The 15201-nt window shown below is 36.4% G+C and overlaps 1 protein-coding gene across 2 annotated transcripts in view; it reads left to right on the top strand.

The window, feature by feature from the left end:
* The window catches only part of COLQ (collagen like tail subunit of asymmetric acetylcholinesterase), a 61136-nt gene that overhangs the window by 29305 nt on the left and 16630 nt on the right, over positions 1-15201 (top strand). For both annotated transcript variants that reach the window (XM_032237169.1, XM_032237168.1), the window contains exons 9-14: positions 3368-3412; positions 5718-5753; positions 7539-7619; positions 10738-10798; positions 13322-13458; positions 14660-14779. In XM_032237169.1, the coding sequence (XP_032093060.1) occupies positions 3368-3412; positions 5718-5753; positions 7539-7619; positions 10738-10798; positions 13322-13458; positions 14660-14779 (480 nt within the window). The remainder of the gene's footprint in view (positions 1-3367; positions 3413-5717; positions 5754-7538; positions 7620-10737; positions 10799-13321; positions 13459-14659; positions 14780-15201) is intronic.

Here is a 15201-nt window from a genome sequence, read left to right as displayed (position 1 = left end):
TTGGGACGCCATGATGTGTGTCGCAGTTAAAAATTGCAAACTTTTTTTTTTCCACAGACTTCTTAGTCTCTCACAGGCTGTGATTGTAAACAAAGCCGAGTAGTAAAGTAATAAAAGTGTCGAATCGTGACGGGCTAATTAGTAGAAAATAAATTTTACGATCCACTTAAGGAGATTCAGAGGGGGGAGGGTGTCGAGGAGTTTCTTGAAGCATTTAAGAAGTAAAGTAACCACCAGCCATAAATCCATTAGAAAAAGCCAATTCGCCGCTAAATTTCCCTGTTCTTTGGTTTCAGTTATCTTAAGTTTTTAACGCGAACAGTCTCTCTTGGATAATAAAATCAGCTTACCAGATGACATCACTTCTAGCATTCTTAGGGGCAACCTGCAGTTTCAGTTAGCACGCAGCTAATCCAGAAAGGAATTGGCACGAGGAGTTAATACCCCCCCCCCAGAGATTTGCGGGTATCTCTGAGGTCCTGGGTCTCTCCTCACCTTCACTGTCTTCTCCGGGACAGCTAGGGTTCAAAGAACCCGTCCAAAAATCCTTCGGTATAGAGGAATTTCAGGAGTAGCCTGAAACTCCATCTTCTCACTGCTAAGCCCCGCCTTCTTCCCCTTCTGAGTTCTGTGATGTAATATCCTGAGCAGATGGCTGTGATGTAACATCCATTTGATTTGGCTCCGGGTTTGCAGTCTGGCCATGTGTTCAGGGCGTGTGTCAGTTTGCTTTGTGTGGGGGTTGGAGTGGGGGTGCAGCAGTTGGTGATGCTACTGTGGTTTGGCTTCTGGAAGGTGGTTGCATTTCGTCTATGGAATGGGTTTGGGTTTGAGTCTGGTGAGGGTGATTGATGGTGGTGTCCTGTATTGTTCTGGGTCCAGTGTCAGTTTTCGTGGCTGGGACTTGTTTGTTGACTAGGGCTGGTTTCCAGATGTCTGGTAGGCGGGAGGTATCGTCACGTTTATTCATGTTGTGGGGGTGTTTCTCTATTTCGATGGCTTCCATAATTATTCTCTTGTTGAAGTGTTCTGTTTTGGAGATTAATTTGGTTCCTTCAAAATCAATTTCATCTCCTGTTGCTTTAAGGTGCTGGAAAAGGGAAGTTTTTTCTTCTTCTCTGACTGCGTTCTTATGTTCTGTGATGCGTGCATTTATTCTCCTATTAGTTTGTCCAATGTATGTGGCTGGGCAGATTTTGCATGGTATTTCATTGACTCCTTGGTTTTCTAGCTGGATCTTGTCTTTGGGGTTTCTTAAGATGTTGGCTATATTTTGGTCAGTGCTGAAGGCTGTCTTGATACTGTGTTTTTGGAGAATTTTGCCGATTTTATCTGTGGTGCCTTTGATGTAAGAGAGGAGGCAATGCAGGATAACTGTTCTGTGTCTCAGTTCTTTGGGGGTGTCTCCTTTTGGATTAGGTTGGTAATTGTGTTTCTTTGGAATCCGTTGGAAATTAATACATTTGTGAGAGTGTGTAATTCAGTTTTCAGGTGGTCTTTGTCAGCTAGGCGTTTGATTCTGGAGATGAGGGTCTTGGCTACAGAGTTGATCTGTGCAGGGTGGTGATGGCATTGTGCGTTTAAGTAGTGGTTGGTGTGTGTTTTTTTCCGGTAGATGGTGTGTCCTAGGGAGCCATTGGGTTTTTTGTAGATTAGGACGTCCAGAAAGGGCCAAATTACAAAAGAGTCATCTACATATCTAAGGCAGAGTTTGTGTTCAGATTTATCTAAGGAAAAGACCCAAATACGCCAAGACCTGCATACCTGTACCTATGAAAATCTACGAAAAAACACACACACACACATATAGTGACAGCAAGTGCATGATTGAACTGTCCTTTCTCATATGCCTTCCTTATACAATGCATATAAAAAGGGCTTTGATCACATGGTGACAGTGTTTATTTCTTTTTATTTACCCATTGAATGGCCTTGAACAGAATCAAGTAATGAAAAAATGGCAAAGCAAATTAAAATAGGATTTAAATGTTGTGCAGGGTATTACTGGCATTCTTTGAAGCTGAACACCCTAAACAGAATTTTCTTTGCTCCAGCAAGAAATTGGGGAACAGTCTATGCAGAACAGTTAACAAGGTCTATATTCTGGATGGTTGAATGTTTATTTCATTTATATGTTTATTTCATTTATATGCTGGTTGTTCTTATTACATAAGCATCTAAGGAAAAATAACCCTGGGCTATAATTTCTTAGATTATCTTGCCAAATAATTCCAAGATCTAATTCTCCAGATAAAAGATTTGACATTGTTGCCTTTATCTAAATAGGAAAAATTGTAACAATACAACCCAAAGAGAATAAACAGGTCCATTGTCCTGGGTTGATAGAAACTACTCCTATTCTGCATCTTTATATACTTAGTACTGAAATAAAAGCAAGATTGAAATAGTGAGTTGTTTCTGAGTTGTCCCTTTATCCTTGCTTTCCACAAGTATTCATTCATTACAACTTATTGTCTAACAATAACTTTTTTCTTTTCTTATAAAGTGAAAACACATGGCACAAGTTTTTCAATAATATTGAATGATATCTACTATGAAAGTATTAAATTAAGGAAGAACACATTTTCTCGATTTGAATCATTTCAATGACAGTCCACCACTGCTCTGATCTAGTAGAAAGGGACTTTTGTGCAGGGACTCCATACACAAAAAAGGTTTTTTTGGAGGGGGGTAGAGTAGAGACGTTTGCTTTAAAGAGAAACACTGCTTCGATTCAGAATTTCATTTAAAAAGAATTCTTCATATTGCTGAGTCCTGCTTCTCCTGAGAAATTCCACAGCCCAGTGACCAACCAGATGCCCAGAGGAAATCAGCAAGTAAGGAATGATTACATCAGACTGCTAATGCTTACGGAAGCCTAACCCCTGTGCGGACCCAACTCTACCACATCTCTACTATTCATTAAAGCATTTTTCAGGTTTCTGTGTGAACTGTCAGAAAAGTAGAATTGCTTTAGGACTCAGTTTGTTAAAGCTAATGAGAGTCTTAAAATAGCTAACTTTTAATCAAGTGAAAGCCTGAAAAATAGATGTATGTTAATTAGTAGCAGAGAAATTATGGTTTTGGGCTTGCTCAAACCTTAGCCCAAATCATTTCCAAAGGAGGAAGAGCAGAAACCTAAAACAGCATATCTCACCATTGGCAACTTGAAAACGTGTGAACTTCACCTCCAGAATTCCCAACACTAATAAATAGCTACTGCCATTGTATAGAAGGTCAAAAATCTATCTAACATATCTTCATGACTGTGGAAATTTTGTATTTAATTTAACATTGGATATTGGAGGAAACACAATCCCACACTTTTAACTGCTGTGTTATATAGCTCTGATATGGTTTTCCACAGGGAGCTCAAGGACAGAAAGGAGTCAAAGGCAGCAAAGGTGATAAGGTAATATTTTCTTACTATAATATCAAACAATCTTATATAGATCAGGGGTATTTTTAAAAAAAAATAGATTTTCAGACCAGTTTTGCATCTAGCATCAGGCTACAAACTAGGAGATTGTTCTAGTCCCAGTTTAAGTATGAAAGCCAGTTGGATAACTTTGGACCAGTCAATTTCTCACAGCCCTTCATCTCACAGGACTGTTGTGGAGAAAATAGGAGAGAGAATTAGATTTTTTGCTGCCTTTAATTATTTATAAAAAATAATAAAAGTGAGGTTAAAAAATAATGGTGAGCAAAGTGAAGGTTTTACAGTTTGGCCCATTTATAGAAGAGTTTTGTTTCTTAGGATGTTGGAAACTTCTGTACAAGGAATTTTATAAAGTCCTATATTTGTAAGAACGGTTCCTAGCTGCAAGTTGCTTCCCTTCATTTCAAGACTTTAAAGAAGAGTGGTTTAGCTTTCTCAATACCAGTTTTTTTTTTCCAAACTTGGCAACTTGAAGATCTGTGCACTTCAACTGTCATTAATTCCCTAACCTGCATTTGCAAAGTTTGAAAAATACCGATTTACAACATTGCTGATCAGGCTATATCTGAAAAATATCTTCTGGCTCTAGATGACTAACTCTTAAAAACCCAGGATTTCTTTTCAAGAATGGAAATCATAACTATATAGGTCCAAAGTCAAGGGTCAACACAGCAGAGTGTCAAATTTTCCACCAAGGATTGGCAGATATGATATAGCCAACTGAAGAAATACATTATTACAGATATTCATTTTATGATGTCAGCATTTAAAACTGCACTAGCTTTTTAATGACAGAATTATGATTATTCTCAAGCACATATGTTAAACATTACAAGGAATCCAAATCTTTTTTGTTCCTCTTTCATGATGGAGGTTTCAGTTATGTGAGCTTAAAATGCGAAACCACATATTCACAGTGTGTACTTTAAGATCAATATTGTCAAAATAGTTTTTGCTCCAGTGTATTAAAGATGTAATTCTGAGATGTCATTCTAGGACAAAGCCAGAGGTTAAGCTAAGAATAGGGAACATAAATGGATAATTGAAGAAATGCACATTTAAAGAGATATCTCAGAGTGTAAAATTATATAATCTTGGGAGTGTTTTCAAATGGATGGTCATAAAGGCAAAATCAAGGAGAAATAAAATTAGCATAATAGGTGAAAAATAGGTTATAAAATCAAAATACAATGAATTAAGATGTGTCTATGTTTAAAAGTCACATTCATCCTTATTTATTGTCAAAACAGCACAACTGATATGATTTAAATTCATGCAAGTTATCATTGCTTCACCTGGATAAATATAACTATAATTATCTCTGTCCTTACATCATTCAAATAGATTATATGGTATAAGTATTGTACATTAACAATAGAAAACTCTTCTACAATATTAAAAAAACAGATTTTTCAGCCTGCTTTACACTAAATCAAATATTGATTCATTCATTCATTTGTATTTCATTGCCATTTCATTGCTTTTAAGATGGCAGGCTGAACCAAAGTAGGCCTCAAGCCTGAACCAAACTAGGGTTTCATGATATTAAACTTTAACTGTTCATATATAGAAATTGCAAAGGTTTGCTTTTAGGAAGTCTGCACATGAAATCTGCTGAAGCAAAGTCTCTATTTTAATCTATCTGCTGGCTTGACTGTAAATCTGTTTGGTAGACACATTGTTAGTTCCTCAAAATATATGCACGTCTGTCCATTAGCTGACTATGTATTATGACTTCCTGTAGACATAATATTGCTGTAACTCAAGGGCAAATCTTGAGGGGTGTATCCAAAACTAACAGATGGCTTTAGCTGAAAGCGATAAACTATAAAAGGAATTTCCTGCTTTCATTCGGAGTTCAGGCCATTGTTTCTGAACTTGCGCAATAAACTTTTTCCTTCTCTGAAGAGCTGGCTTTCATATCCTGTCTTTTCTACAACATTTTAATATATATATTCTTTTTGTCTTGTGCCCAAAGTCACATGGTCTCAGTTGGGCAACCAGTAAATTATCTAAAAGAAATAAACAAATCCAAGATCAATGTCTATGGAGATTCTCAGTCATCTAAATATGGTTTCCCAAAGATGTTTTTTCAAAAGACAATGGACTTTCTTTGTATTTCCCTGAAGGCATTTCACTTCTCATTCAAGAAGCTTCAGTCAGAACTTGAAGAAGCTTCTTGAATGAGAAGAACATTGCCTTTTGAAAAAGTACTTTTGAGACTTTGAGTTTTTAATTAAAGCATCATTCATTTTTTAATTCAACTTTTTCTTTGCAGGGATACATGGGTTTGCCTGGAATGTTGGGGCAAAAGGTAAGATACATCAGGGATACTCAGTCTGTGCACAAGATGTACATGTGTTGGAGTTAATATTATAAAAGGATTTTGAGAGACAATTTACACCTAAAATTCATAGTCTTTAGTGGGACTTAATATTAGATAAATACGGATTAGATTGCACTGTTCATTCCCAACTCCAATCTGTCTTGCCACTATGAAAACAGACAAGAGCATAGATTCCCTTCACTCCCCACTCCCCACAAACAAGGTAAGTAAACTGTAGTCACTGTAGGATACCTATTGGCCTCCCCTTTGTACCTATTTTAAGTATGTTAACCAAGTTTAAGCAAGTTTCCGAAGCAAAATCTAAATCTGTGGGATATATTAGGCTGCTTCTGATTAGGTCATTGCAGCTTTACTGAACCTCAGTTATTTTAAAATGTCTGGACTTTCTGAATTCCCCAGTCATTTTGGAGGTTGTATCCACACATCTTAAAGTTACTGAGAAACATTGTGTTACTTATTCAAAAGAATAGGATCAGTACAGATCTCAGCTATTCAATTCCAGGTAAAAAAGTGAAGTTGGAATGCTTGTTTTAAAAGTTGACAATATAAACTATTGGAAAATTTACAACTTGAGTAATTACAGTAAATAACCTGAACTGTCATGCAGCTTTTCTTAATTTCATTTGGATTTAGGATTTTTGCCATGACTAATATGTATGAGTTTTTAGACTGTTTATATATCATGTTAAAATAACCATCTGATCATAACTGTAAGGACCAAATCCATTAATATTCTTAAAGGTGGTATCACACTAGTTAATCATTTGAGGGAGAAAAGGCAGATTCATTTGAATTGTTGTAAACAAATGAAGGTATTTGGTTCTGCTGATGTTATTGCTCACTATTTCCTTTTTAATTTTGATGTTCAAGTGATGCTCAGGGAAGATTGCTTTCTCTGAGAAAGATTGTAATTCCCCCTGGAGTCCATATGCTATTAGTAGGTAGGGCTGAATTGGGGAATGGGACACTAGGAGCTTTCATGCATTTCATGTGTCTTCTCATTCTCCTTTCCCATGTTCATCCATTTGACCTTAGGTTTAAAGCCACCTGAAAGAAGGACAGGCTTTCTGTGAATTAAGAATTTTAGCTTGTCCGTTTCTGCTTAGTTACTAGAACCCGTTTCAAAACAGAGTAGAGGGAACAGTTTGAGTTCACATTTATTTGGGCTGATGGTTAACACCATGGTCTGACTAGTTTTCTATTTCTGAAAGTGAGTGCAATAAGAAAAGTATCTTTGTTTTCAGAATAGGATGCAAGCACTGGATTGTGACTTCATTGACCAAGGAGAAAAGAAAGTGACTGAAGCTTTTTATTATTTAGTGAACTTATGGTCCTTATCCTTATTAAGCTCCCCACACCCCGGGTGAATGGAGCTACTGTATAGTCCAGTATTTGTATCATGCTAAACTTGCTAACTGAAGCTCGCAGGGTTCATTAGCAAAACTGATTCAAAAGAGGAGCCTGCAAAGCAGGTAGACTTGACAATCAGTCTCAACCTACGTATGTGATGATCATTATTTATTTCTTGAGGGTTCTCTAACTCTCTCCCCATCATTTTAAAATGCAGCTTACTAATTTGTCTTTCAAGGAAATATTCTTTGAGGAAAATGTACTTTACTTAATTTACGCAAGCAATTTAGAATGATCCTTTTTGGCATATGTGTGGAATATCTGCTGAGTTTTGAGTAAGACAGTTTCATAACCAAATGTGTATCTTTGCACTGAAGATTTTATCCTTTCCACCCCATCAAGGGAGAAATGGGTCCAAAGGGAGAAGCTGGTGCATCAGGACATAGAGGACCGACTGGACGGCCAGGGAAACGAGGCAAACAAGTAGGAATCCTGTACTATATTTTCTTTTTTTTTCTTTTTTAAAAACCCTAACTTCTTTACTATATACTTGATTTTCTTATATAAATCTACATACAATATTTTTGTTTCTATAAAGGCCTTGTTTATGACACCCTAAGTATCATTTGATTGATTGATTTTCTGCCCTCTTACTTCTGGTTCTGATCACAATGCTGGCTTTTGGAGGGGCGGCAGGCTGGAATATAGCTTCTAGCATGTTACTTAAATATTTTCCTTAAAGATTTTGTTAAATTGATGTGTTCTCCACTGACTGTTGTCCTCAAAAAGCTATGCCGGCATTAAATTTGTTGTCTCCAAAAGTGATCATTGGTCTACACCTCAATCTCTCCAAGGTAATGGGCAACAAAGCCTAATGAAATGTAGATACCTCAAGTCTATTATTATGGCTACTGATCTTATTTATGTTATCTTATGTTCATAATCATCATAGATTTAACCTTTCTTTAGATTAAATATTGTTTTGAAACATCCCTGGGAAGAAGCTGAGATGTGTACTTGAAAAACTATTTGTTAAATAAGAAAGACACTTCTCACCACTGAGCCATTTCCTGCCTCCAAAGCCAGCTGACGTCCTCATATTAAATGCCTGTGGTGGCAGCTAAATTAAGAAGGTGTTACTTCCACTTCCATTCTGAGATGCATCTTGGTCATCTCATTGACTCCTTTAAGTTCATGCTTGGAGTCTTCTCAGGTTAGATGCACTAAGAATGGCTATATATAGGCTAACTTCATCACAAGCATGACACACACTCTGTTCCAGTTGCCACAGTTTTAGGAATTCTATTATTGCTGTTGGAAAATGTCTTGAGAATGTATAATATTTGCAGGAAAATGCCCGTTTTCAGACCTATAGCCATCAACCTTTTTCTTCTTCTGTTTCTCTGCTTTTCCAATTTCTTCTCTCCCTCATTCTCTGATTATTAATTGCTTTTGAATCTTGCTAATCTCTGTTTGCAGTGGCCTTAAGCCTCCTTAATGAAAAATAACAAACAATTCACTATAAATGTGTTTATTAGTTCCTTTGTAAATTCCTACATGGTTGTTTTGTATTACTGGCACTTCCCTTTTCCTTAAAAAAAGATCAAAACAAATATATTGGCAAGTAAAACCAATGCACAGGTATAGAAAAGGTGATACCTGGCTCAACAGTATCAAGTGTGATAGGGATCTAGGTGTCCTAGTAGATCACTATTTAAGCATGAGCCAGCAATGGGCTTGAGCTGCCAGAAAAGATAATGCAGTCCTAGGTTGCATCAACAGAGAGATAGTTTCAAGATCACATAAAGTGATAGAACTGCTTTATACTGCACTGGTCAGCCCACACTTGGAATATTGCATCCAGTTTTGGTCACCAGGATACAAAAAAGATGTGATACCCTATAAAGAGTGCAGAGAAAAGCAACAAAGATGATTAGAGGATTGGAGGCTAAACCATATAATGAACAATTGAGGAAACTAGGAATGACTAATGTAATGAAGAGAACGAATAGGGGTTATATGGTAGTAGTCTTCTAGTACTTGAGCAGCTGCCACAGAAATGAAGGAGTCTACCTATTATCCAAAGCACCTGAGGACAAGACAGTAACAGGTGGAAGATCATTAAAGTGAGATCCAACCTAAAGAATTTACTGACAATGAGAACAATCAATATAACAGCATCTTGTGGAAGTTGTGGATGCATTATTATTGGAAGTTTTCAAGAAGAGACTGGACAGCTATTTGTCCAAAGTGGTATAAAATCTTTTGCTTGAGCAGAACATTTGATTAGAAGGTCTCCAAGGACCCTTTCAATTTTATTGTTCTATATTCTATATATTCATGGTACACTCTATGTTGCCAACCTACAAATCAGCTTTATATACCAATAGCTTATGGGACTTAATATGGTTGTCCATAATGCACCAGGTTAAACGCACCAGGCTAGGAACCAGGAGAGTGTGAGTTCTAGTCCCACTTTAAGTACAATCAGCTGAGTAACGTTGGGTCAGTCACTCTCTCTCAGCCTTAGGAAGGAGATAATGCAAACCACTTCTTTAAAACATTCCTGAGAAAATTGCAAGAACTAGTCTAGGTTATTGACAGAAGTCAAACTGGAGTCAAAAGCACACACAGAAATCAAAACACAATTAGTATAAAGAAGTGCTTATCTTAATGCTGTACAGTAGTGTTGCTGTGGAAGTATATGAAATAAAGCAAGAAATGCCAAGCACTATAACTCTTAGCCATTGGTTGGAACTAATGGCATTAAATAGTGTATTCCCTCTTCCATTAAAAGCTTACATGCCAGAAACATTATCATTGATCTCCAAGTGGTCTTTCAATAATCTGCCTAGGTCTTTTGTTATAGCAGATCTTGTGATGGTATAATCGTATCTATCCACAGCAATAAATTATTACAAGTAAAAGGTAAACACTTCTTTGAGTCAAATCTGACTCCTGATGGCTTCATGGTTTTTATTGTCTCCTACCTGGTTTTTTGTCCTCCCGGTCTTACTCATACCTCTGGGAGTTTCAGATAGCAAGTACCAGTAATAGCCCAATCTGCCCCTGTTTAGGTTCTCAGAATCAGCTAAACTCAGCTTGGCAGCAATAAAATGTTTTCATAATTAATTTTTCCTGGAAATGACAAGGTTTGACAAAATGATTCTCCTATACCTATGCAAACATTATTTTTGTCTTGGAGAAATTGCCCATTTAGGGAAAATACAGAATAGGAAAATAAAGATGATCTTTTTGACACTAAATAAATGCATACTTTTTTCAGATAATACATCTACACATATACACATACTGATTGATTTCATTGACTTTATTTTAAATAAATTCTTACTTTGAATTACCAAATTGAAGAGCTTGATTGTTTGGATTAACAGGCATGTTAGATTTATGGCTTAAGACATTGTTTTTTAAGCTTGACAACTGTAGATGTGTGGGGCATGCTTTCTGGGGAATTCTAGGAATTCGAGTTAATCTTCAAGTTGCCAGGTTTGAAAAATATTGACCTAAGAGTTTGTAATTTCCTTTATGTTACAGCTTATAGTATATATGTAAGGAAATAGCTATAAGGTTCTTTTTTTAGGGACAAAAAGGAGACATAGGACCCCCTGGAAGTATAGGCCCACCAGGACAGTTAATAGCAGGTAAGACTGGGCTTTCTTAATAGCTAATTTTAATAATATAATTATGCTAAACAGAATATACCTTTCATGCTTGTTTAATCACTAGCTGAAGGAATTTCATCTTTTTAAGATAGCATTTTTGGGGTCAGTAAGCTTTTGGGAAGGTATAGGTAGAATTTGGCAAGCAAACTGCCATGGCTAAAATCACATGGCATATCTCCCCCTTGATAATTGTATTATATGCTGGAGGGTGTTCAGTGGCAGGAAAAATAGAATGGTATTATCTTCTGTCTCCTTGAATCTATGATGCGTGAGATTGATAGTTGATGTGATATATCATATGAGAGATAAATGAACCAAGGAACAGATTAGTTCCCTCTCTATCTGAATTAGATAAGAGAGATATACAGAGTTTTCAGTTACTGTGCAATCTTTGTTCTTAAATTCAAGATTATTGATACATTCATCCATTTTCTGGTAGTTTACATTAATGTAAATGCAGCATTGTGTAGAATTCTAAGGCTTATTATTAACATCTAAATATAGATGATACAAGCATTTTAGCATGGTCATGCCTCCTTTTGAAGTTTGGGAAACCATGTTTTTCTTTGAGCTAAAACCATTTTTTTAATGTGCCAAAACTATGCCTTTAAGGGACACTAATGAGAACAAGCTACAAATGTTAAGAGAGAAACAAACAGACTAGTCAAGGAGATGCAACATATTCTTATCTAAAGATGTCTGTCTTTTGTCATGGCTAATGAAAACAAACACATAAATTAGTTTATTGTTTCATATGTTGCTTTCGGATATACTTATCATATAATAAAAGTATGTACTGTACAATACATAAAAACTTGACCATTCTCAGTAAACTTTTTTTTTGCTTTGCCTGAAGTATTTGTGTATCGCCCTGAGTCTTTCGAGAGTGGGCGGCATACAAAACTAATAATAAAATAATAATTGTGTTAGTATTAGGAAGTGAAAAAATAACTTTACAAAGATATTAGGTGTTTTTCTCTTAAATTCAGGAACTCCATGCCAACTCAGGTGCCCAGGTTTTGGGGCAACACCTGCAGCCCATGAAAAATATAGGATGAATGAAACCATGAGTAAAAACAGTTCAGCTACAACTTAGGACTGGAAGATGGGCAATATATGTAAAAGAGCAATGTTAGTTTATTTATTCAATTTATATAGCTCTCCATCTCATGTTTTTATGACTCTAGGTGGCTTACAATAAAATACACAAAATACACAATATAACAAAATAAAACTAAAACACATAGCAGTCATGCATTATATACCAATCATTCATAGTCAGGAGACAGGCTCTGTCCCACACCCATGGCCCAGGTTTCGTCACAAAGTCAAGTTTTCAAGGCCTTATAAAATGCCAATGGGGATGAGACCAATCTAACTTCAAGGGGAATGATGTTCCAAATAGTGAATGCCACAGAAAAAAATACTCTTCTTCTGGCCCCAACAATATTCTCTCGATGACAGTATCTTCCTGCCAAATCAGGTAAGTAAGAGATAGTCTAATATGTATCCCCATCTTGAAGGACTTTAAAGATGACAACCAGAACCTTAAATTGCACTTAAAAACAATGCACTTAATAGGGTAGATGTATCATCTCTTTTGAGTAACTACACTAATAACTTCCCATGCTCTTGCATTCTGCACCCGTTGGAGCTTCCAAATACTCTTAAAGTATAGCTCAGTGTAAAACAGGGGTGTCAAACTGAAGGCTTGGGAGCTGGAGCTGGCCTGCAAGATACTTAGGTCTGGCGTGTGGGACTGCCCTAGAAACAGCAAAGGATTGGCCCAGAGTGCCTCTCCCAGTGAAAATGGAGGTTGGGAGGGCCACTTGCAGTTCTACCAGGCTTCATTTTCAGTTGCAACGGCCTCCTGCCGCCCTCTTCCAGTGAAACCGGAGCTCCATTTTCACTGGCAGAGGGTTGCAGGAGGCCTTCATAGCTGAAAATGGGGCTCCGGAGCCTGTTTTTACTGGCAGAATGCTTGGGCCACCACAGATGCCCCCGACATAAATAACATCAAGCTGGCCAAGCCCACCCAGACCATGCCCACCCTGGCCCCCAAGGTCAAACACAAACCTGATGTGGCCCTCAATGAAATTGAGTTTGACGGTCCTGGTGTAAAACATTTTACAATATTCCAATCTGAAGATCCCAAGGGCCTGAGCATGGCTCTACAATTCAGGAATGGGCATATGTGATACATAACCCAAAGTTGCACGAAGACCTTCCTAGCTATGGGTGCCACCAGTTCTTCAGGTGGGAGCTGCAAGTCCAATAAAATCCCTTTCCTGGGCACTGGCAGTGACATCCCCATCAAGAACCAAATATGAAAGTTTATACATGTATTCTCTAGTTTATTAGAGTTAACAAGAAAAATATATATTTATAGCACTTGTGCATTATAAATATTAATGATTTATATGGCAGCTAATACCCAGTTTGTTTTTTCTCATATGTCTGTTCTATTTCAGAATCATTAATTGGCAATCTGATATTTTCTAGGGCAACTAATGGGGCCAAAGGGAGAAAGAGGACTTCCAGGACCTCCAGGAAATTGTCTCTGCAACTCTCAGCCAAATGTGAATGGTCCACCATATGAGGAACCACTGTTTGGAGAGGCCTATTCCAAAGTACCTGCAGTAAGTTTGACAGGAATTAAGATGGCATATTATGTAATTGAAGCATAACTGGATTGCTTTGTTGATAAACTGGAACAATTATAATAACTAAGTTAAATGCTTTTAAAGTATAACTCTTGAGACATGCAGATAATCTTCATTTACTGATTGCTTCGTTTAGCATTTAAGGCTATGACAGTGTAAAAAAACAGCTTTTCAACCAATCCTTGAATGTACAACTATTTCAACTTTATGCAGTCATGTGTTCTCTATGTGCTTCCCAGCTCTCTTGCAATAAGCAGGGATAGGATAGGATAGATAGGATAGGATAGAATAACAGAGTTGGAAGGGACCTTGGAAGTCTTCTAGTCCAACCCCTTGTTTAGGCAGGAAAGCCTACAGGGCAACAGACAAATGGTTATCCAACATCTTCTTTAAAACTTCCAGTGTTGGAGCATTCACAACATCTGGTTAATGAAGAACACAGAAGAAAAATAATAAGTTGTATTTCCATGATGCCTCACTTAACAGTTGTGGTGACTTGCTTATTGTCTGAATGGGAAAAGAAGTTCTGAGTTCATTGTGATTTTCTGCTTAGCAACTACGCTGCTTAGTGATGGAGTTGCTAGTACCAATTGTGATTGCTAAGCAAGGACTACCAATACTTTGTTCTTGCAATTATTGGGTTAACAATGTCATGTTTTGCTTCTGAATGAAAATACATTTAATAATACAATTTAATGATTGTAATGGTACAATTCAAGTACATTTTCTCTAAATTCTTTGTATCTTTGTCTATAATTGAATAGCACACGAGGAGATATGTATGTATGTATGTATGTATGTATGTATGTATGTATGTATGTATGTATGTATGTATGTATATATATATTTCCCTTATAAAGGGTAAGCAAATATACATTTGCACATTTACATATTCTTCATATTTCTCTTCCAATTCATTTTTCTTATAAAAATATTAGATGCATAATAAGTTTACTTTTTCTACCTTTAATTAGAAATTGTTGAATGATTCGACCACAGAATGCTTTCAAATTCATAATATTTTTCTGAATTGGAGGGTCAGTTGGAAAGATACAAAAGTATTGATCTCAAGATATTCAGATTTGGAATCATCTCACATATCTGTACTGCAATTTATTGTCTTACATAAATATTATTGTGATCTAGTCTCCCTCCTTTTTCTATTTGTAATTTTCAGATTTTTGTAGTGAATAATCAGGAAGACCTGGAAAGATTAAACACAGAAAATGCTCTAGCATTTCGAAGAGATCAACGATCTTTATACTTTAAAGATACTTTTGGATGGTTTCCAATCCAGGTAAAAAGAGGAAGAAACAGTGTAATTTTGAAAGCATTTGATTTCTTGATCAGTAAAAAAAAAAGCTTACTTTTATGTTGTTTTTGTACCTGATGTTTTCTTGGATTTTTTTTTAAAGAAGTGATAAGATGCCACTTATTTTTTGTTAAATACATTTTAGTAAATTTTGGGGTGGAGGTCTCTCCATGGGTAAATATGACTGGTCCCTATTCTGTCTTCTATAAGGGTCCCAATTTGAAAGATCACCATCAAATTGTCTTTTACATTATTTCTATTATTTCTTTTTAAAATTATCCTTGTATTTGTATTTATTATTTTGGGTTACTGCCGATTAGTTTGCTTATTTGTTTATTTTTATTGTTTCATAAATGATACTGGACTATCCCAATATAAGATTAGCATAATGATTATGTATGTATGTA

Source organism: Thamnophis elegans, chromosome Z (assembly GCF_009769535.1).
Source record: "Thamnophis elegans isolate rThaEle1 chromosome Z, rThaEle1.pri, whole genome shotgun sequence".
Lineage (NCBI taxonomy): Eukaryota > Metazoa > Chordata > Lepidosauria > Squamata > Colubridae > Thamnophis > Thamnophis elegans.
Note: the sequence above shows the minus strand (reverse complement) of the source record. Positions and strands in the feature narration are given on the sequence as shown.